Genomic DNA, 25,072 nt, shown 5'->3' with positions numbered 1-25,072 from the left:
TATTCACTTTAAAATAACTCAGAAGCCAAGGAAACAGAAAGTTAGAGATTAAAGTTGATCCGAAGACCCACAGGCCATTCCTGGGAAAACAACAACACAATATCAACAACGACTACAATAATCAAACAAAATTTAAAATACCGTAAAAGAACTGGGATAGGCCTCAGGAGGTAGACAAATGCTATTGAGAGAAGCTGGAAAGAAAAAAAAGTCAGCTCAGGGTTCAGCCTGGAAGAGGAAGTTTAGAGAAGAGGGAAGAATTCGGTGACATCAGGAGATGATCTGAGACCCTGGTGGAAATGTTGCAGGGGGAACAAATGCTCATTCTCAAAGTATTTCCTGTCACCAAATTTATCCCAGCATTTCTAGGGTTATTCCGGTTAGTGATCCATGAATCTTTAAAAATGCAAATCAAGGAGCCTGAGTGGGAAGAAATATTGGACATTCATACTTTAGTATGAATTATATTTCCTTCAACTCATTCTTCTCACAGTCACCTCATCTGCATAAATAGCAACCATCCTTTCAGCTACTTAAGTCAAAAACCCTGGAATCACCCTTTTCTCTCAACCACATCTATGCATCGGCAAATTAGTAATATTTTCTGTTAAAATGTAGAGAGAGTTTAACCACTTTTCATCACCTCCACTGTCTTACTCAGCCCACTCCATGGTCCTGTCTACTCTGGATCATCCAAGAGTGTGTAACCAGTGTCTGTATTTCTGCCATTGCCTCCTTGAGGCTAATCTCATCTCATTACAGAAGTCATAAAGATGCAGTTAAAATTAAGACCCATATGTCATTCATTTGCTCAAGACCCTGTGAGGGTTTCCCATCAGTCAGGGTAAAAGTTCCAGTTCTTTCAGTGATCTACAAGGCCCTTCAAGATCTTGTTCTCCACCCCACTCCTCCCCTTTACCTTACCCTGCTCTAGATATGCTTATGCCTCAGGATCTGTCTCCTTCCTGTTCCCTCTGCCTTAGAATTCTCTTCCCCAAGACATTGTATAGATCAATCCCTCCTTTTCTTCAGGCTTTTAATCAAATGTCATCTTCCCTAGCTACCCAACCTAAAATTTCAACCCTGTACTCTAAAATGTTACTTCTTAACCTATTTCCTATCCATTTTCTCTGATTTATTTATTTTTCTCATCACTATTTATCACTATCTTACATACTCTATATTTTTTTCTTTTTTTAAAGACTGAGCATTGGGATTTTTATTTATTTATTTATTTATCTATCTATCTATTTATTTATTTATTTATGGCTGTGTTGGGTCTTCGTTTCTGTGCGAGGGCTTTCTCTAGTTGTGGCAAGCGGGGGCCACTCTTCATCGTGGTGCGCGGGCCTCTCACTATCGCGGCCTCTCTTGTTGCGGAGCACAGGCTCCAGACGCACAGGCTCAGTAGTTGTGGCTCACGGGCCTAGTTGCTCCGTGGCATGTGGGATCTTCCCAGACCAGGGCTCGAACCCATGTCCCCTGCATTGGCAGGCAGATTCTCAACCACTGCGCCACCAGGGAAGCCCACATACTCTATATTTATACATCTATCTTGTTTATTATTTATCTCTCACACAGAAAGATAAATGCCTTGGGGACCAGGGTTGGTTTTTTGTTGTTGTCGTTTTTGTCCACTGTTATATTCTCAGCGCCTACAACATCTGCTACATAGCTGGTCCTCAGTAAATATTCTAAATAAAGTGAATAATTAAACTATCTTAAATATATGTTTTATTACTTAAAATCCAACTGTAGTAGCTTCCCTAGGGACCTTTGATATGCCTATTTGATATCTGTGTGTATTGGGGACAGGGACAACTTTGACATCGAAAAGTAATTTGGGATTGAGGCATTGGAGCATGGCAAAGTACTAGTGGGTCCAAAAATGGAAAATGGGAAAAGAGGACCTCTGAATACCTAGAATGTATGTAGAGGCTGTCAGTCAACTGGATGACATCTTCAGGAGGTACAAAGAAGTTCAAGAACATTATGAGAAAAAAAATAAGTACAGAAACCACATCTCATCTATTTTATAATTTTGCTTCCTCTTCCTTCTTCCAGATTAGTGAAGATTCTTATTGAGCTCCAATGCTACTAGTACTCCATTCAGAAAATTGAAGTGGGGTACATGGGCGTTCATAAATTCTAGGATATTTGTAGAAAAACAGAGCTCTATTCATCATACCTCTCCCCTTGCCAACTCCAGCCCTTTGACGGGGAAGACCTCATTCTTGCTTCTCTTGCCTGGAAGATGCCAGTGGCAGGATCTGAGAAAAGGCCTTGTTGGGGTGGGCAAGGGTTAATAGCCGAGGACAACTAGAAGATATGCATGGATATGTGATAAATTATCCATGGTTTGTCATCTTTGGGGATGCTCTTGAAAAACTAATTTGCCCTTTCAGGGTAATATACTACAAAAAAAGGGAGAAGAAATACCCCCTAGAGATGACAATACCTATGGGACAAAAGGAAGAAGTCACGCTTTCACAGATTATTTGTGGCACTGCCAGATAAGGAACTGTTAGCTGAAGGCAGCTACACACTTATTCACATCTATCCTCCGTATCGTCTTATTCAATCCAGCCTCTGAATTGCACACACAGTAAAGAATAAAGATAAGAGAGAATAATTAAAATAGAGTCCCATTCCAGAACTCTTCCATTACTAACTTGGATTATCTTAATATGATTTTAAGCGCATTTGTGATGTTTATTATTCAGATACTGCAAATGCAGTGCTTGAAATTAGGGGAAACAAAACAATAAAATAAAACTTAGAAAAATTATCCAAAACATGGAAATAGGCAAAAATGGTGATTTTTTTTTTCAGCACAGTGCCACATTTGAATTTCTATCAACATGGTTATTTTATAGCTCTGTAAATACAGGGGTTAATTTGTCAATCTTTATCCAGTAGTTTCAAATAATGTCTGTCCAGTGAAAGATAACCTCTAAGTTTACAGTTTATTACACCTTAAGACACTAAACTAGTTTTATATATAATCCTCTGATTTATCCCATTATGTATTTATATATTAAATATATTATATACATCATTAGCTTCTCAAATGCTCTTTGTGCTAGTTTTAACATCTTACTGGTTCCCTAATTAATAAATGGATTGAATAAAATCCTTGACTTTTTCATTTTACCTCCTTATGAAAGTTGTATCAATATTTTTAACTCTTTCAGAATTATATTTTAACATTCTGATAATTTTCATTAGCTCTCAAGATCATCCTATGTTCTAGTGAACTTACCTAATGAAAGTTAGTTCATTGGTAAATAATCTTATATGCTTACTTCAAAATCTGATACATCACACGGATGATTTGCCTTTCCTGTTTTCTATAACCACATCACCCCTACCTCCTATCCAAGTCATTACATGGCCAATTTTTATTTTTTAATAGGTCCCAATCCATGCTTGACCTTCATGACTTTGTAACAAGTTATTTGTCAAAGTTAGCTTTGCTAAAACTACTTCATAAGGCATTACACAATTAGAAAAATATTTAATAGGTCAAATTTCTTTTTCTCTATCCTTATCACTCTGAAAGTAGCCAAAATATAGTACAAGGCTTTACATTTATAATACACTAAGTTCAACAGAGAGAAAAATATTCCGAATGTCCCAATGAAGGGTTAAATTAAATAAAAAATAATGGCACCCATAAGTCACAATATCATTAAAAGTTATGCTATAAAAAATTTTTTGTTAGAAAAAAACTGAAATAGAACATAGACAATATTTTTTTCAAACAATAATTGTTCTTCTTTTTGCTACTATAATATGACACTATCCAAGAATAAAAGCAAGTTTCTGAACATTCATAGGCTTCGTTTTTTCTTAAGGAAATCTTTTCTTCTAGCTAAAGCCAAATGTTTCTTCATTATTCATATCTCCATTAAAGGAGAACCATAATAAAAGAAAAAAGAAGCATTTCTAAACATTATTTTGTATGATTAGAATGTTCTATAATTTGGTATTATTTCTTATTCATCCTTTCATGCAACCTTATTGTTATTTTTAGCAATTTTATTCTAAAAGATGGATGAAATACTGACATTAAATAAATGAAATGAGAAAAATTGGTAAGTTGCATAATAGAGTTTAAGAATGTCATTTCATCCACTTGCTGACTAAATAAAATATCAGTACACATTACCAACAAACACATGAAAGTATGCTCAACATCACTAATCATTAGAGAAATGCAAATCAAAACCACAATGAGGTATCACCTCACACCGGTCAGAATGGCCATTGTCAAAAAATCTACAAACAATAAATGCTGGAGAGGGTGTGGAGAAAAAGGAACCCTCTTACACTGTTGTTGGGAATGTAAATTGATACAGCCAGTATGGAGAACAGTATGGAGGTTCCTTAAAAAACTAAAAATACAGCTACCATATGACCCAGCAATCCCACTCCTGGGCATATACCCTGAGAAAACCATAATTCAAAAAGAGACATGTACCACAATGTTCATAGCAGCCGTATTTACAATAGCCAGGACATGGAAGCAATCTAAGTGTCCATCGACAGACAAATGGGTAAAGAATTTGTGGCACATATATACAATGGACAGGCATAAAGAAACGAAATTGAGTTATTTGTAGTGAGGTGGATGGACCTAGAGTCTGTCATACAAAGTGAAGTAAGTCAGAAAGAGAAAAACAAATACCATATGGTAACACATATATATGGAATCTAAAAAAAAAAAAAAATGGTCCTGATGAACCTAGTGGCAGGACAGGAATAAAGACGCAGATGTAGAGAATGGACTTGCGGACACGGGGAGGGGTAAGGGTAAGCTGGGATGAAGTGAGAGAGTAGCATTGACATATATATGCTACCAAATGTAAAATAAGACAGCTAGTGGGAAGCAGCCGCATAGCACAGGGAGATCAACTCAGTGTTTTGTGACCACCTAGAAGGGTGGGATAGGGAGGGTGGGAAGGAGACGCAAGAGGGAGGGGATATGGGGATATATGTATATGTATAGCTGATTCAGTTTGTTATAAAGCAGAAACTAACACACCATTGTAAAGCAAGTATACTCCAATAAAGATGTAAAAAAAAAAAAAAAGACTCAAAAATAAAATAAAAATTAAAAATAAATAAATAAATAAAATGTCAGTGTTGGCTAACATAATTTAAAAAATTGTTAATATTCTTTCTTCACTGTCATTGGTAAATAATAGAGAATATAGAGTCAAAGGGGAAGGAAATAAAATGACACAAACTTCTGCTCTTAGTGAGATTTCCTGTAATATGGTATTTAATTTAAGTTAAAAAAGTAAAATCCTGTTCATCTGAAACGTTAAATTATCTGTAAAAGTTTCTGATAAACACTAAAAATTAAGCTTAATCATTTAGTTCCTATTCATATTCCAACGGTCTTCCCTCAAGCTTACATTTATGATTAGTTTTCCTTAAAAATAAAATTAGTTTGTGCCAGATCAACCGTCATGGATTTAGATGCCTTTAAATATTAGCTAGCATAAGCTAATTTTTAAAAAAATTGAGGTCAGATTTGGTTGGCCCAAGGTCACACTAATATATCGCTTATTGTCTACTAGTGACATTTGCTGAATGTTACCTTAGGCTACATTTTTAGTATTCCCTCTGGCATGCTGAGATTAGATGTGACATTTCTTGGCCAGAATAAAACACAAGGTCGATTCTAAAGACTATAATACTATATTTTTTCCATGCAACTTTGCATTTGCTTATCTATGGTACACAGGCAGTTAGTTAGTTTTAAAGCGTGGGACTTATGAAACACTACTGGCACATGCTAAATCCTTCTCCTTACAGGATGCCTCCCCACACTGTCCCAGCATGTATAACTATCTCCTGAGCCCTCAGCAAAATCCCTGAGAAAATAACCACAGTGGAGGTCAGAATGCTCCAGCTCCTACTATAAGAGGTTGAGGGAATTTATCCTCCCACTGCCTGGGGAGGGTGACAGTTTCATCAAGAAAATTTTCCACTGAGATAATGTTATAAAGGATTGGCATATGTAAATCTATGAGGACTATTATTCAACTCTATTATGAGTTAAAAAGATTTTGTAGAACACCAAATAATTATCAATTATTTATAAAAGTACTTAGGAAAGAAAACCCATTGGTAAGTTTGTAATAGGAAGAACAATTTTGAAATGTCATGAATTTTGCTTAATATTTTATTTTTCTTCCTAAAGCCTTAAAAGAAAAAAGTAATAATAATAATAATAATAATAATAAAAACCCACCTTTGGCCTGAAAGCCAGCTTTGCTCTCATAATCACCCTGTTGCATCCACTTACCCTGACTAGAGTCAATTAGTAAATGAAAATATGAATATGTACTTGAATTTCTCTCTGAATGAAATGCGAGGCTTGTAAAATTCAAGCATTTTTCTCAAGCAAACATGTATATACTTACTAGTTTAAAAAAAATCTTTAAAATGACTAATGATCTCCAATACGAAGAAAACTTGTCAGTTTAAAAATTAAAATACAATTATAATTACTTTTCTTGGTATGGCTATTGGTACTGAGCTACATGGCACAATAAAATATAGTAAATATGCAGTTATGAATTTCCTTCATTTTAAACTAGGTCTTATCTAGAAAGGCACACCTAGAGGTGGGTTTATGATCCTGATTACAGGAGTGTATTTATCAGTAATTCAGATAATCTGAAAACTTGAAAACAATACTCTCACTCTGGATTTAAATATTATCTACAAACAACAAATAACTATTAGGAGAAACTCAACAAGAGGCCAATAAGTACCTATTTCCTTCTGTATGTAGCTCTCTGTCTGGGTTGGTATCTAGGAAATGCTACTGTATGCTGAAGGAGCCTAAGCTATGCTACGTCAACTCTCTGTGTTAAATAAAGTGACTGTCAATATCCTGGTTGAAGCTACAGAGCACAGATAGCTCTTTATATCTATAAGGGATGCAATGAGCCGTCCAAGCTAACTCAGCAGAGAGAACATTTACTAACAAACAAAATGATTGTAGAGAACCATTGACTTGATGGATGTCTGGGACTGTGTAGAATGGAGGCGCCCATGACGAAAATGGTAGCAGATTTGAAGACCTTTAATGGGCTCCTCTTACCCATCCTAGTGTGGTTCATTAGCATGACACAGGCTCCTTGTTTTCTCTCTCTTTAATGATACTGTTCTATGAACCAATGAATGTTTTCATTTGGAAAATAAGAAAGCACTGACATGTTATCTGAACTGTGGTTTCTTTAGTGATGCCAAGGGAATAAATACGCTAATTCTGTGCTTTGAGGAATGTATTGGGTAAGGCCCATTACTTCACTGATTTCAGTGGATACTAGGCCCAGGTGAGAAAAAGTTAATATTACACACCTTGGAATATTTCTTTTTGCAAAAGTTTGACTTCGAAAATGGAGAATTTCAGTGACACTTGGATATACTTTTAGATGGTGATTTTCAGATTACATTCTCCCAAGTTTAACTCATCATTTGTTAATTATGATACCTGAAGCAATTGACCTCAAGCTACTGCTTGATTCTTCATAAAAGAAGCAATTACTATGAAAAGCTACCACATAAATCTTGAAATATTCACAAAAATCTTACACAAATATTTTTTCATATAGAAATGAAAGACCGTGTTCTTCACATACACGCAAACATACAAAAAGACATTCCTCGAGGAAATAGTAGTTTCTTGGCACACCAGGGCTTTTACAACAGCAGTTAAATAACAGCAGCAGTGCCAACTGGAAAGAGTTTTCCCTGGCTTTAAAACTGGAACGAAACAACTCTCAACATTTGCAAAACATTCCTTTATTATTAGAAATAAATTATTTGTATAAAAAATTGCATGCGTCAACCATTGCATTTATTTTTAGCACAACCCAAGGCTTCAATCTGGTCAGCCATTACAAGAAACAGACTCATTGTCTTATACAAGTTGAACAATGTGGGACAGGAATGGGAGTTCTCACAGTCACAGAAAAATACTTACAAGAATAACATCAGACATGGTTTATTTCAACAGCATTTTTTTTTTCACAACCTAACATTAGTTTTCCTTTTGTGATTTTTTTTTTAACTGCTCATGAGTAAGCAATACTTTAGCTTGACACTCATTAGTTGTATTATATAAAATGGGTTTCTTCACTTCCTGTTATTGATACTTTTGGCTTGTGGCTACTTTTTGTTCCTTACAAGATTGACTATTGATTTGATTGATTGTAGTCTACAGAGATCTCCAGGAGTGAGTGTTGGTGGTGTCACGTTCATTGTTTAAGATCGCATACAACATTTCTTCATATTGTATCATTTCCCTGTTTCAGATTGAATGATTGCTGTAGCTGATATATGTCGTCTTGGTAGAGGAAGCTGTTGAGACAAATTAAGACAAATTATAGTACGGAATAATAAATTAGTTTGTTAAAATGATTTTAAAATTCAAATATTGCAATGACTTTTTATGATATGTGGTCTTTACAACCTGTTATTATTTTAAACAGTGTAGTAGGAGTTCAACAATTGTAGAAATAAAAATCAGCAGAATTTTTAATCTGTAAAACCACTAGTCTCATTTATAGTGTAGACATTTAGCAGAAAACTGAAAATGTGAATGCCCTGGTCTTTAATATATTTAGGTGAAATTCAATTTAAATGTGCATTTTGACTAACAGAGGTTTACAATATAAAAAATGAAAGAACAGATGAAATCTCTATCCTGCAAAATGAAAAAATAATTTTTTTTTTACAACGCACGTTAAAGACCTCAATTCTTTGAGTCTGATTTGATGACCAAGAAAGAGATAGTCATTATAATTAGTCGTGCTTTGAGAATGAATATATCTTCCATTTAAAAATAGTACTTTTAGACTCTAGAAGTGAACAGAGTGAAATATCAATGCGTATTGCCAATACATATTTATGGTCTGGTTTCATCCAAAGGATACAAATGGAGATGTTTAAAAAATAAATAAAGACTCAAAGAAGGAAATGAATATTTAATTGTTCTGGTACCAACTTATCATGAACTAAAACCCATTATTGTAAGATTATTAGAAAAATATGAACAAGAAAATATTCTAAGTCAAATTTATATTCATACTTAAATTTCCAGAAATACAAATCTAAATCCAAATAATTACTTTGCGTTTTTGAAAGATGTGATGGAATAAATCTCTGTTTTAAAATTCAAAAGTGATATCTTATTTATTTTTCAGTGGAACTCTGGAATGAAAAATCATAAGAAGAAAGAAGAAAAAGTGCAAAACGTGTATGTATTTCAGTATATAAATCCAATTCAGGGTGAAACAGATTTTTAGAGAATGATTTACTTTTGAACATTGAATAAGGAAATTGTAAAGTTTCTTCTCTGAAATAATTGGAAATTAGACTCATTCATTGTAGTGTACATGAATACTGGTAATTGACCAGACAAGTTCTTACCAGAGACCAGGATCAGACAAAGTCCACAGTGACTAAAATTAATGCAGATAGCCCAGGAAGTGCTAGCTGTAGAGGTTTTTGCTGTTTTTTTATTTCATTGAATATTATGAGCTTCATGCCAAAAACAGGTGGGACATACCTGCTTATCTTTCTATGTTGCTCACATTAGGTTATTATTGAGGAACAGTGGAAAGGAAGTAGATCTTACACTTTTTTTTTTAATAGATCTTTTTTTTTTTTTTAATTTTCTAATCGTGTGTTATCCAGGTTGCCAACTTTATTTCCTACTTTATTTCCTTGATTGTTTTACAAAATTTTTCAATAATTGAGATGGTATAAAGGCTTTGATAGAAAATGTGGTTTGCACATATATATATGTCTATATATACATATACATATGCACACACGTGTAAACACATATTTTTTAAAATTTATTTTTGGCTGCACTGGGTCTTCGTTGCTGCATGCGGGCTTTCTCTAGTTGTGGCGAGTAGGGGCTACTCTTTGTTGAAGTGCACAGGCTTCTCATTGCGGTGGCTTCTCTTGTTGAGGAGCACGGGTTCTAGGCGTGCGGGCTTCAGTAGTTGTAGCATGTGGGCTCAGTAGTTGTGGTGCACGGGCTCAGTTGATCCACAGAACATGGGATCCTCCCAGACCAGGGCTCGAACCCATGTCCCCCGCATTGGCAGGCGGATTCTCAACCACGGCGCCACCAGGGAAGCCCTTTTTGTAGATTCCAATGCTGACAATATTATTCATGATATATTCCACTACCATTTTTCCATCTACAATTTATCCTTTGATTGTTGTCTCTTTGCCAAGCCATTTTTGGAAATGAATCATTGAGCCACCATCTAATGTTATGATGCTCTTTACTTTCTGGTTATCTGATGTGGTTTCATCAAATTCTTCTCCCAGTTTGAAGGAGATCTCAGTATTTTTTTTTTTTTTTTAAACATCTTTATTGAAGTATAATTGCTTCACAGTGGTGTGTTAGTTTCTGCTTTATAACAAAGTGACTCAGCTACACATATACACACGTTCCCATATCTCCTCCCTCCCGCATCTCCCTCCCTCCCACCCTCCCCATCCCACCCCCCCTAGGCGGTCACAAAACACCGAGCTGATCTCCCTGTGCTATGCGGCTGCTTCCCACTAGCTATCTATTTTACATTTGGTAGTGTATATATGTCCATGACACTCTCTCACCGTGTCACATCTCACCCCTCCCCCTCCCCATATCCTCAAGTCCATTCTTTAGTATGTCTGTGTCTTTATTCCCATCTTGCCACTAGGTTCTTCATGACATTTTTTTTTCCCCTTAGATTCCATATATATGTGTTAGCATACTGTATTTGTTTTTCTCTTTCTGACTTACTTCACTCTGCATGACAGACTCTAACTCCATCCACCTCATTACAAATACCTCCATTTCATTTCTTTTTATGGCTGAGTAATATTCCATTGTATATATGTGCCACATCTTCTTTATCCATTCATCCGATGATGGACACTTAGGTTGCTTCCATGTCCTGGCTATTGTAAATAGAGCTGCAATGAACATTTTGGTCCATGACTCTTTTTGAATTATGGTTTTCTCAGGGTATATGCCCAGTACTGGGATTGCTGGGTCGTATGGTAGTTCTATTTGTAGTTTTTTAAGGAACCTCCATACTGTTCTCCATAGTGGCTGTATCAATTTACATTCCCACCAACAGTGCAAGAGGGTTCCCTTTTCTCCACACCCTCTCCAGCATTTATTGTTTGTAGATTTTTTGATGATGGTCATTCTGACTGGTGTGAGATGATACCTCATTGTAGTTTTGATTTGCATTTCTCTAATGATTAATGATGTTGAGCATTCTTTCATGTGTCTGTTGGCCATCTGTATATCTTCTTTGGAGAAATGTCTATTTAGGTCTTCTGCCCATTCTTGGATTGGGTTGTTTGTTTTTTTGTTATTGAGCTGCATGAGCTGCTTGTAAATCTTGGAGATTAATCCTTTGTCAGTTGCTTCATTTGCAAATATTTTCTCCCATTCTGAGGGTTGTCTTTTCATCTTGTTTATGGTTTCTTTTGCTGTGCAAAAGCTTTTAAGTTTCATTAGGTCCCATTTGTTTATTTGTGTTTTTATTTCCATTTCTCTAGGAGCTGGGTCAAAAAGGATCTTGCTGTGATTTATGTCATAGAGTGTTCTGCCTATGTTTTCCTCTAAGAATTTGATAGTGTCTGGCCTTACGTTTAGGTCTTTAATCCATTTTGAGTTTATTTTTGTGTATGGTGTCAGGGAGTGTTCTACTTTCATACTTTTACATGTACCTGTCCAATTTTCCCAGCACCACTTATTGAAGAGGCTGTCTTTTCTCCACTGTATATGCTTGCCTCCTTTATCAAAGATAAGGTGACCATATGTGTGTGGGTTTATCTCTGGGCTTTCTATCCTGTTCCATTGATCAATATTTCTGTTTTTGTGCCAGTACCACACTGTCTTGATTACTGTAGCTTTGTAATATAGTCTGAAGTCAGGGAGCCTGATTCCTCCAGCTCCATTTTTCGTTCTCAAGATTGCTTTGGCTATTCGGGGTCTTTTGTGTCTCCATACAAATTGTGAAATTTTTTGTTCTAGTTCTGTGAAAAATGCCTGTGGTAGTTTGATAGGGATTGCATTGAATCTGTAGACTGCTTTGGGTAGTAGAGTCATTTTCACAATGTTGATTCTTCCAATCCAAGAACATGATATATGTCTCCATCTATTTGTATCATGCTTAATTTCTTTCATCAGTGTCTTATAATTTTCTGCATACAGGTCTTTTGTCTCCTTAGGTAGGTTTATTCCTAGATATTTTATCTTTTTGTTGCAATGGTAAACGGGAGTGTTTTCTTAATTTCACTTTCAGATTTTTCATCATTAGTATATAGGAATGCAAGAGATTTCTGTGCATTAATTTTGTATCCTGCTACTTTACCAAATTCATTGATTAGCTCTAGTAGTTTTCTGGTGGCAGTTTTAGGATTCTCTATGTATAGTATCATGTCATCTGCAAACAGTGACAGCTTTACTTCTTCTTTTCCGATTTGGATTCCTTTTATTTCTTTGTCTTCTCTGATTGCTGTGGCTAACACTTCCAAAACTATGTTGAATAATAGTGGTGAGAGTGGGCAACCTTGTCTTGTTCCTGATCTTAGTGGAAATCGTTTCAGTTTTTCACCATTGAGGACAATGTTGGCTGTGGGTTTGTCATATATGGCCTTTATTATGTTGAGGAAAGTTCCCTCTATGCCTACTTTCTGCAGGGCTTTTATCATAAATGGGTGTTGAATTTTGTCGAAAGATTTCTCTGCATCGATTGAGATGATCATATGGTTTTTCTCCTTCAATTTGTTAATATGATGTATCACGTTGATTGATTTGCGTATATTGAAGAATCCTTGCATTCCTGGAATAAACCCCACTTGATCATGGTGTATGATCCTTTTAATGTGCTGTTGGATTCTGTTTGCTAGTATTTTGTTGAGGATTTTTGCATCTGTATTCATCAGTGATATTGGCCTGTAGTTTTCTTTCTTTGTGACATCTTTGTCTGGTTTTGGTATCAGGGTGATGGTGGCCTCGTAGAATGAGTTGGGGAGTGTTCCTCCCTCTGCAATATTTTGGAAGAGTTTGAGAAGGATAGGTGTTAGCTCTTCTCTAAATGTTTGATAGAATTCGCCAGTGAAGCCATCTGGTCCTGGGCTTTTGTTTGTTGGAAGATTTTTAATCACAGTTTCAATTTCAGTGCTTGTGATTGGTCTGTTCATATTTTCTATTTCTTCCTGGTTCAGTCTTGGTAGGTTGTGCATTTCTAAGAATCTGTCCATTTCTTCCAGGTTGTCCATTTTATTGGCATGGAGTTGCTTGTAGTAATCTCTCATGATCATTTGTATTTCTGCAGTGTCAGTGGTTACTTCTCCTTTTTCATTTCTAATTCTATTGATTTGAGTCTTCTCCCTTTTTCTCTTGATGAGTCTGGCTAATGGTTTATCAATTTTGTTTATCTGCTCGAAGAACCAGCTTTTAGTTTCATTGATTTTTGCTATTGTTTCCTTCATTTCTTTTTCATTTATTTCTGATCTGATCTTTATGATTTCTTTCCTTCTGCTAGCTTTGGGGGTTTTTTGTTCTTCTTTCTCTAATTGCTTTAGGTGCAAGGTTAAGTTGTTTATTCGAGATGTTTCCTGTTTCTCGATGTAGGCTTGTATTGCTATAAACTTCCCTCTTAGCACTACTTTTGCTGCATCCCATAGGTTTTGGGTTGTCGTGTCTCCATTGTCATTTGTTTCTAGGTATTTTTTGATTTCCCCTTTGATTTCTTCAGTGATCACTTCGTTATTAAGTAGTGTATTGTGTAGCCTCCATGTGTTTGTATTTTTTACAGATCTTTTCCTGTAATTGATATCTAGTCTCAGCGTTGTGGTCAGAAAAGATACTTGATACGACTTCAATTTTCTTAAATTTACCAAGGCTTGATTTGTGACCCAAGATATGATCTATCCTGGAGAATGTTCCATGAGCACTTGAGAAAAATGTGTATTCTGTTGTTTTTGGGTGGAATGTCCTATAAATATCAATTAAGTCCATCTTGTTTAATGTATCATTTAAAGCTTGTGTTTCCTTATTTGTTTTCATTTTGGATGATCTGTCCATTGGTGAAAGTGGGGTGTTAAAGTCCCCTACTATGATTGTGTTACTGTCGATTTCCCCTTTTATGGCTGTTAGTATTTGCCTTATGTATTGAGGTGCTCCTATGTTGGGTGCATAAATATTTACAATTGTTATACCTTCCTCTTGGATTGATCCCTTGATCATTATATAGTGTCCTTCTTTGTCTCTTGTAATAGTCTTTATTTTAAAGTCTATGTTGTCTGATACGAGAATTGCTACTCCAGCTTTCTTTTGATTTCCATTTGCATGGAATATCTTTTTCCATCCCCTCACTTTCAGTCTGTATGTGTCCCTAGGTCTGAAGTGGGTCTCTTGTAGACAGCATTTATATGGGTCTTGCTTTTGTATCCATTCAGCCAGTCTGTGTCTTTTGGTGGGAGCATTTAACCCATTTACATTTAAGGTAATTATCGATATGTATGTTCCTATTCCCATTTTCTTAAATATTTTGTGTTTGTTATTGTAGGTGTTTTCCGTCTCTTGTGTCTCTTGCCCAGAGAAGTTCCTTTAGCATTTGTTGTAAAGCTGGTTTGGTGGTGCTGAACTCTCTCAGCTTTTGCTTGTCTGTAAAGGTTTTAATTTCTCCATCACATCTGAATGAGATCCTTGCTGGGTAGAGTAACCTTGGTTGTAGGTTTTTCTCCTTCATGACTTTAAGTATATCCTGCCACTCCCTTCTGGCTTGCAGAGTTTCTGCTGAAAGATCAGCTGTTAACCTTATGGGGATTCCCTTGTGTGTTATTTGTTGTTTTTCCCTTGCTGCTTTTAATATGTTTTCTTTATATTTAATTTTTGATAGTTTGATTAATATGTGTCTTGGCGTGTTTCTCCTTGGATTTATCCTGTATGGGACTCTCTGTGCTTCCAGGACTTGATTAACTATTTCCTTTCCCATATAAGGGAAGTTTTCAACTATAATCTCTTCAAATATTTTCTCAGTCCCTTTCTTTTTCTCTTCTTCTTCTGGGACCCCTATAATTCGAATGTTGGTGCGTTTAATGTTGTCCCAGAGGTCTCTGAGACTGTCCTCAGTTCTTTTCATTCTTTTTTCTTTATCCTGCTCTGCAGTAGTTATTTCCACTATTTTATCTTCCAGGTCACTTATCCGTTCTTCTGCCTCAGTTATTCTGCTATTGATCCCGTCTAGAGTATTTTTAATGTCATTTATTGGGTTTTTCATCGTTGCTTTGTTCCTCTTTAGTTCTTCTACATCCTTGTTAAATGTTTCTTGCATTTTGTCTATTCTATTTCCAAGATTTTGGATCATCTTTACTATCATTATTCTGAATTCTTTTTCAGGTAGACTGCCTATTTCCTCTTCATTTGTTAGGTCTGGTGTGTTTTGACCCTGCTCCTTCACCTGTTGTGTGGTTTTTTGTCTTCTCATTTTGCTTATCTTACTGTGTTTGGGGTCTCCTTTTCACAGGCTGCAGGTTCGTAGTTCCCGTTGTTTTTGGTATCTGTCCCCAGTGGCTAAGGTTGGTTCAGTGGGTTGTGTAGGCTTCCTGGTGGGGGGGACTAGTGCCTGTGTTCTGGTGGATGAGGTTGGATCTTGTCTTTCTGGTGGGCACGTCCACGTCTGGTGGTGTATTTTGGGGTGTCTGTGGCCTTATTATGATTTTAGGCAGCCTCTCTGCTAATGGGTGGGTTTGTGTTCCTGTCTTGCTAGTTGTTTGCCATAGGGTGTCAAACACTGTAGCTTGCTGGTCATTGAGTGGAGCTGGGTCTTGATGTTGAGATGGAGATCTCTGAGAGATTATCGCCGTTTGGTATTACGTGGAGCTGGGAGGTCTCTTGTGGACCAGTGTCCTGAAGTTGGCTCTCCCACCTCAGAGGCACAGCCCTGATGCCTGGCTGGAGCACCAAGAGCCTTTCATCCACACGGAAAAAAAGGAAAAGGGGAAAAATTAATATATCCTGCTCCCAAAGTCCACCTCTTGAATTTGGGATGATTCGTTGTCTATTCAGGTATTCAACAGATGCAGGCACATCAAGTTGTTTGTGGAGCTTCAATCCGCTGCTTCTGAGGCTGCTGGGAGAGATTTCCCTTTCTCTTCTTTGTTCGTACAGCTCCCGGGGTTCAGCTTTGGATTTGGACCCGCCTCTGCGTGTAGGTCGCCTGAGGGCGTCTTTTGGGAGGTCTGACGTCTTCTGCCAGCGTTCAGTGGGTGTTCTGTAGGAGCAGTTCCACGTGTAGATGTATTTCTACTGTATCTGTGGGAAGGAAGGTGATCTCCACGTCTTACTCTTCCGCCATCTTGCCCCTCCTCTCGAGATCTCTTTAATAGATCTTTATTGGAGTATCATTGCTTCACAATACTGTGTTAGTTTCTGTTGTACACCAATAGACTTGGTTTTACGTTGCATTCTCTTCTCTACAAAATGAGTCAAAAAAAGTCACTGAACCAGGTTATGGGGCCTCAGCTTCATCACTGGTCCACAATCCACAACACTGGGTTTTTGTGAGGATGGAGGCACGGTAGATTTGTGGGGAATGGCTGTGGTCTTAGAGAGTCCATATGGAATGCTACTTTTCTGTTTATGCTTCTAAAAGGTAGGGTGTCTGTTACCTTTGGTTTGGTGTGAAGTGAAACACAGTGATTTTTATGGTCTTTATTTTTTAATTTTTTATTTCTAATTTATATAATGCTCTCATATGCCTCTAAATATATTCTAAGAAAATAAAATCTGTGCTTCAACTATGCTTTTGAAAGACTTTCATATGATCTTTGTAGACAAGATGGAGAAAAATTATGAGTTAGAAAAACGACCCTTTAAAAGATTGCTCAACTTCCTGCCCTATTCAGTATATTTAACAGTAACTAAAAATGTGAGAAATATCTATCAAATTTGTAGATAGCTAGAAAGAAAAATTATGGCTGTAACAGAGGAACAAGAGCCAAAAGACCTTAACAAAGATGATATTCAGATGTTAATTTTGAAGGATCATTCCAACTTTAAGACTCTAAAGCTCTTTAGAAATTCATATTTCCTTTCTTGAACTCTTAGAAGTAACCTCCAGGGAAAAAGATGGTAGAATTCTATTGAGAACTAAGACTATAATTTACAAAAGGAAAGTAATCTTAATTTTTCTGATTAGAAAAATGATGTAAGGCTTTGGAAACATAATGTAGTCAACCTTGAAACGATGTGAATGGCAGATATCTTGCAAGAGTCTTCCTTTTTTTCTTCCAAGAAGAAAAAAAGATGGATGCTAAAATAATAGAATTTTTGAATTTTAAGTCTTATCTTTTCTATTAATCACAGACCACTCTAGATTTTGTGGGTTAGGTTCCAGACCACTGCAATAAAGTGAATATCACAACAAAGCAAGTCACATGAAATTTTTTTTGTTTCTCAGTGCATATAAAAGTTATGTTTACACTATCCGATAGTCTAAGTGTGTGATAGCATTATGCCTAAAAACACAATGTACATACCTAAATTAGACAAAAATACTTTATTGCTAAAAAAATGCTCACCATCATCTGACAATGCAGGGTTGCCGGAAATGCTCACTTTTGAAAAAAATGCAGTATCTGGGAAATGCAATAGAGTGAAGCACAGTAGAACGAGGTATGTCTGCATATTTTCATGGCAGCAGTGATACTTTTACCTTTATCCCAGAAGTGTCACAGAACAAAAGGGATCAGAGATGTACATATAAGCTAATGTAATACTTCTGCTGATGAATATGCTTATGTGAAAATCAGGCTTGAATACAGCAACAATGAATTTCCTGTGCACACTACACTGTGTTCATAAGCTAGAGAAAGCAGATCTACCTCCAGAAGCAGCTGTTTTCATGAATTATGCATGAATAGAGCTTAAGGAATACCATGTTACAGCATTCGTTAATTGGGTACCATTGATAAAATTCATATATATCAACTTTGTTTCTAACTCTGTTTCCACACTTTTATGAAACAACACTTGACCTTTTTATGTGTGCAATGTAGTATTCTGCAAATTCAGTCATTAACATGGACTCATTTGGTCTCCCTTCCAGCTTCACATTACTTTTATTTATTCTCTGTACCATTAGAAGCTTTCCTTAAATATGTGATCAGAATTTCTGGCATTAACAAGTCATCTTTAAGATGAAATTTCTAAGAATGATGGACTTGTAGAACTCCATGGCTATGAAAGAAAAACATTGCATGCATATCATGAATACAGTTAATTGGTCAGAAAAAAAATCCCGACTGTAGCATAGTAGCCATAATTATCAAAATCCTCCACATATTAAAAAAAGGGAGGGACTTCCCTGGCGGTCCAGTGGTTAAGACTTCACCTTCCAATGCAGGGAGTGTTCGATCTCTGGTGGAGGAGCTAAGATCCCACATGCCTTGGGGCCAATAAACCAAAACATAAAACAGAAGCAATATTGTAACAAATTCGATACAGACTTTTCAAAAAATGGTCCACATCAAAAAAAAAATTTTTTTTAAAGGGGATGCTAAAACAATAGTTTTTGAATTTTGTCTTCTCTTTTTTGTTACAGACCAATCTATATTTTCATGGGAGCAATGATACATTTACCTTTATACAGTGATTTATAGTTTACAAAATACTGTCCTGTACGTCATTGTCAAGTCATTGTAGTAATGGTGATTTATCAAAAGTTTGGTAGCAGAAAGTACGAGAATGCGGCAACATGGATACTGTTCCAGTGGATTAACTAGTCCCGGTTTGATTGAGAATAGGCTCCACCGGTTTTGAAAGGAGGTATTTTAAATCTGAGGAGGCAAGGTACTAGTTACAGAGAGTTGAATGGCAAAAGCTCTTCCAATATTCAATTATACTTCTAAAGACATAAGACACACTTTTAGAAGAAAATTATTGCATTTAATTTAGAGAGTTTGTGATTTTGGAAGACTTTTTACTTTTCCCATTCAAACCACTGGTGCATGTGGTAAAGGGAACAGGCACACAAGGGGTCCATTGTAGCTAGTCCTTAAGTGAACAAAGGTTAACAATGGTTACCAGGAGTGGGATTGCAGAAGGATGGGTGAAGATTTCCTACTCTGTCTCTCCTGAATGTGTAAACTATAATCACTTTATCTGAGCCTAATTTATTCAATCCAAACCACTCCTGTAAAAGATGAATACTACAGTAAAATCCCCAAAGTACAATTTAACCTTCTTTGAGGTCATAATTGACTTTATCTTGTTTCACCTTCTTAACTTTCTTTTACCTTCCAAAAGTGAGCATTCATCTCCTCCAAAATATTATAGGCTTAGCCACCATACAGCCTTCACATTTGTAATCTTTCATTCTTATTTTCAGAGAAAAGAGGGAAACGTACACATGCTATGAAATTTCCATTTCAACATCAACAGAAAATAATAAAAGGAAAACAAAATGTATGAGACATTTCTATAGCATGGGATTAGTCTTTATCAATACAGCAAATTTTCCCTTCAGGGAACTAACTTATTTTTTAAAGGGGTGGAAAAAGTTTATTAATTTTTTTCCTTACCACATTTCAGAGGTGAGTCCAGGATAACTGGTATTTATTTCAGTGTACATTTGGTTGTTTCCATTTGCAACCATATTATGTAAGGTTTTCTGGATTGCTGCTAAAAACCAAGTACAACTATAGACTCTGGTGAGTCATACTGAGAAGTGCCAGTGTTCAAAGTGTATCACTGGCCAACAGTAGTTTATTGGCATCCTATAATAGGTTTTAACTTCCTGCACTGATGCTTTCAAGGCAGAAAAAACAAATAAAATTCTGCCCTGAAATCACAAGCATTCTACTCTGATGCCCTTGAAAGTAGTTACAGCACAACTTTTGCTAGGAGCCCAGATAGCCCCACTATTAGTCAATTGCTTATCTATAATCAGAGATGATTATAACAATTTGATACCAAAACCCATCCTTATTGTGCCTTCTCTTGCACTTCCTCAAGATTTCATGTTTGCAGAAGGGTGAATATGTGGGGAATGTCTGTGAAATTCTTAAAAGGCTTCTTTCTCTACAAGTAACTAAATTTGATATTCACGAGCTGAAGGTCATCTTCCTAGAGGACCTGGCCAGTCATTCCAAGAAGTCTGATAGTAATTGAAGCCAATAAGTTTAATTAATCAATACTTATCTTCTAAGGATAATTCTGCATATGGGGCATTAGAGTAGACAGTGTTCATCTGAAACTCTTGATGCAAGGGAAGGTTTGTGAATCTAGTGAAGACTATAAGTTGTTATAATAATTAAATCAGATAAAGTCATCTCAATCTTCTCTGTATTTCATGTCAAAAGTACAGAGAAAAGGAGATACAGCCTCCTGGCAGAATCCGAGAGGAAGAGGGTATTTTTGCATAGGGTTTTATCCTTAATTATTAAATGCCTGTGTTATATTCCCAAAAGACAGGAAGCCACTCTAACACAAGGACCTTAGCTTTTTTTTTTTCTTTTTGAACCATCTACAGAACCTCGTAATGTATAGGTTATACACACACACACACACACACACACACACATATATATAAATTTTTTTCACTGTATGCAGCTTTCTGGTATTTTGCAATACATACCTTCAGTCTATTTGCTACTCTTCCATAGAGTCCAAGATGGACTGGAACAGCTCAGTTAAACTCTACTGGCTTAGTTTGGTACCAGTATGTTGTTATGTGCTTCTTCAGGGATGATTATAGAGAAGATAATAGGTGAGGAAAGGAAAAGTGGAGTGGTGGCTGTAGAAGGGGTCCTATTTTCAGGGTCATGAGGCTTTCAGAGAAGAGCTCTAATTATCTTAATATATCCAAGAAGGGAAGTCAAGGGAAACCAAAGAAGGGGATCACTTTGGGGAAACAAATATAGACTATGACTTAACCTAACATGTTGGCTAGCTAGTTTTCTCATTTCCCTAAATATCTGAATAACGTATCATTTATTTGTGTAAGATCTTTGGTAGCATGCTTCATAAATACTAGTTAACTATTAATTCTGTGAAGAGCGACCAGTATTGAACTGACAAAGATTGGAGAGTAGCTCCTAAGAGCTAAAGGATAATTTTATAAATGGAGCATAGTTCCAAGCTTCAAGCTCTGTAGTGCCTCAAAAGAGAGACCTGAGTGTCACACTTTGTAAAAGAGATTTCGTGTTTATGTTCATGCTCTGGAGAGGAGCCACTTGCCTTGAAATCATTTGGTTCTAACCAAATGGTTCTAACTGCTGTGATGGTCTCATGGTGTGCGAGTACCACCAGGCCCCTGGAACCACGTAGCACAGTCCCCAAGACCAGTAGAAGAATGTTCAACGTACATCTATCAGGAAGTGCTCCCACTCTTGACCATCGGAAAGTCTACGGATGACTTACTGTTGGTTTCAAGACTCTCACAGAGTTCGCTTTTCACCTCGCCATTTGGTCTGCCATTTCCTTTTTGGATCAGTTTGCTTTGCACGGTGGCAGCTGTCACCACAGCTTTGAAGCTCCTCTTGCGTTTTTGAACATTCTGCTCTGGATGAAAAATTATAATATAAACCTTGGGCATGTAGAGCATACCCAGAGACACCGAAGCACTTAAACTCATGGAGACAGTAAGTGTTGTTGTCTGGATGTACATCTGAAGAAGGAAAAAAACATAGAATCAATGTTGGTAAGCCTGACCTAAGATAAAGCAAATAATATAACCGTTTTCTGAAATTATTCCAGCTTCTCTGCTAACGGTGCATTAGAAGGTACTTATTAAAACTGCCCTTAATTATAGTCAAACATTCCTTTATCCCCACCTACAAATGTGGGTAAAGTTGTAGTGTTTATGAAGCCCAATTTTTTAAAACAAAAACAAACAAGTAAGCTGATGGAGCTTAGTTTCCTCTTTAGATTATAATTAAGCATATGTATGGAAGGGAGCAAAATCAGTCTAGCAAAAGACTAACATTTTATGTCACACAAACCTTATTCAGGGAGGTATCACAAGGTCAAATGTTATTCTTTCAACAGTAAACCTAACCTAGAAGATAAATTATATATAGTGGAAATAGAGTGGGAGTGAAATAGTTCAGATCATCACTATTGCACACCATTGCTTGAATAATGCGAGTGTTTGCATCTTCACATAATTACTTAATTCCAGCTTCCAGACCTGATAAATTACAAGCATGCCATAAGGACTTGATATTTTTTAAGAGCCCCCCTAAAGGATAATTCCAGAGGGTTTCTAGATGATTGCATCAGATCAAAATAAATGTGGGTGCTTTTAGAAAATACGTAAGACTTCCTCCTTCCAAGATTGAAATATGCCCTTTGGGGATGGGTCCTGACATCTGCATTTTGAAAAATTCTCCCCCTGTGCTCATTCCTTATCCTTATTTCACTGAAATTGACTGCTCTGGTACTTACAAAGAGAAGTCCCTCTGGAAGATTTTTCTTCCTGCAATCTAGAGGTTAATGAACTGAAAAAGTCAAACCTAAAATCACTGCTTTAGCTTTTTTCATTATGTTATGAAAACAAACATGACAGTATTTTAATCTTTTTTCTTCCCCAATGTTATTGAGGTATAATCAAAAAATAGAAATTGTATATATTTAAGGTTTTATCAAAACTTGATGTTTTGATAAACATATATTATGAAATGATCATCTCAATCAAGTTAATTAACATGTCTATCACATAGTAACCATTTTATTTCTTTCATTCTTTTATTTTCTTTTATTTTCTTTTATATTTTTGTGGTGAGAATGCTTAAGATCTCCTCTCTTCACAAATTTCAAGTAAACAATACATTATTGTTAACTGTAGTCACATATTCATCTTGCATAACTGGAAGTTTGTACCTTTTGACCAATATCTCCCCAGTTCCCCTTCCCCCTGCCCCTGGTAACCACTATTCTGCTCTCTGCTTCTATGAGTCTGACTATTTTAGATTCCACATATAAGTAAGATCATGCAGTATTTGTCTTTCTGTATCTGGCTAATTTCACTTAGTATAATGTCCTCCAGGTTCATCCATGTTGTCACAAATGGCAGGATTTCCTTTTTTTTTAAAGAGTCAATAATATTCCATTGTATGAATATTTCACCTCTTTAAAAATAAAACCTTTGATCTGTTTACATTTTTCATGTCCTGAGCCCAAAATATAATTTCTCCCAAATAACTTGGAATACTGAGGTTACAAGGTAGCCATGTTTTAAGATGATGAAGAGATCCCTTTATCATCTCCATGATCTTCATTAATGTCTGTTCATTCTAATGATACCTCTGAAAAGTTGTCAGATTGCATCCAGCAATTCCCAAACTAATTGTGTCCTTTTTAATAAAGACTCGAAATATATTTACCTTCAAGAGTAAATACCTGAATCAGCCTTATGGCTTCCTTTTCCTAGGGGAGACTGTTTCTCTTAACAGATGACAAAGCCTTGAGGTGAGAAACTGTCTGAAACATGAAGAGAACTTCAGGCTCTAGTAAAAAGACTGTCCTTATCTGAGAAATCATATCCTGTGGATTACTGAGTTTACTGTTCAATTTATCTACCACTAAGGCTGTCCTTTGCTTAAGACCCTATCATGAGTAATGGAACACCCTTCAACAAGGTGATATTTAGGATCGATTTGTTTCAAAGTTCACCTCCTCCAGGAAGTCCTCCATGATAAATCTTGATTATAATGTCCTTATTTTACTTCTAAGCACTAGTGCATTAAAAAATAAATACAATGGAGCACTTGCTAATGTGTAACTATGTGATTACAATAATTTATATGAACTTTGTAATAATTCATAAAAAATGCACAACCAGGGTATAAACTTCCCTAGCGTCTATAATCTACATTTTTTCTTATATACCTCTAAGAAATCACACAATAATTACTCAGATACCACTCATTATTTTTAAGTATATGAAGATCTTCAAGAAACCCTTAATTTACACAAAGCATACAGAATATGCTTTCCATAATTTTCCACTCTGTCAAATGGACATCAGGGTTGATGACATTTTAAGTAAGAAACACAAAGAGATGAGGTATGAATCCAGATTCTAGGTTGGACTCATGCATACCAGCCTCAGTAGAGACATGATTCAAATACATCCCTCGGCAAAGTGATAAATTACTACATGTCATGACCTCTCAGGCTACCTGCCAACAAGTGAAAATTCATGTTAAATTTGAGAGAACTAATCTACTACAGTTAAGAAGGTCCTGATAAAATGTGAATATGTGCCTTTAAACCACACAAACCTCCCTAAGCTTTGCCACCTAGTTTTAAGCAACTTATTATTATGAATACTCATAAGCTTCTCATGCGATAGTTAATCCTCTTTGAATTCCTACTTATTCTCCAGCTAGCATTGCTGCAGAAAGGCTATGCAGAAAATGGGCTGCGGAGAAAGGATGTAATGATAAGGAAAGGATAGAGCCAAATGCAAACCACACATAAATATTCCAAAGCCCCTCAAATAGGTAACCATCAGTTTTGTCCCAGTCAGACCCAGCCAAGTCACTTTAACTTAAAAAACAAACAAAAACCAAACAAAAACCCTCCAGAGGTATAGCCATGAAATGATGGGAACATCCACATTGATTAGTTGGATTCTTTTTATATGTCTTAACCTGTTGGTCTTGCTAAAACATATAATACTAGTCCAAATAATTCATAAATACCTTTCTAGTTTGAAAATCTTATAAATTTTATCCACTACCATAAATATGTGATAATTTTCTCCCCTTATTCAGAATAATTTCTATAATATATAGTAAACTTGATTTTGTTAAATATTAAGCATGAAGAAGATTCTGGAATGCTAGTTTCCACATTAAATATATTACTGTAGTCTACCTTTTAGCAAACCAACTCAAAAGAAGATGTAATAAACATAGACATTAGGATTAAACAGTACTATGCTTAGTGTTCCAAGCCCTCCATTAGACACTATGCTTGCAAATTACAGTATAATGCTGATCTTCC

The 25,072-nt window shown here is 36.1% G+C and overlaps 1 protein-coding gene across 2 annotated transcripts in view; it reads right to left on the bottom strand.

The window, feature by feature from the left end:
* Nucleotides 1-8,312: 8,312 nt before the first annotated feature.
* Nucleotides 8,313-25,072, bottom strand: part of GRM8 (glutamate metabotropic receptor 8) — a 784,383-nt gene continuing 767,623 nt past the window's right edge. The window contains exons 9-11 of one of the 2 annotated variants that reach the window (XM_059932657.1): nt 21,471-21,728; nt 12,517-12,539; nt 8,313-8,385 (exon numbers count right to left, since the gene is read on the bottom strand). In XM_059932657.1, coding sequence (XP_059788640.1) covers nt 8,313-8,385; nt 12,517-12,539; nt 21,471-21,728 — 354 coding nt within the window. Of the gene's footprint in view, nt 8,386-12,516; nt 12,540-13,133; nt 13,143-21,470; nt 21,729-25,072 lie in introns of those variants that run through there. The other variant, XM_059932658.1, reaches the window with a different exon arrangement.

This window comes from Balaenoptera ricei, chromosome 9 (assembly GCF_028023285.1).
Source record: "Balaenoptera ricei isolate mBalRic1 chromosome 9, mBalRic1.hap2, whole genome shotgun sequence".
Taxonomy (NCBI): Eukaryota; Metazoa; Chordata; class Mammalia; order Artiodactyla; family Balaenopteridae; genus Balaenoptera; species Balaenoptera ricei.
This window is presented reverse-complemented; position numbering and strand designations above follow the sequence as displayed.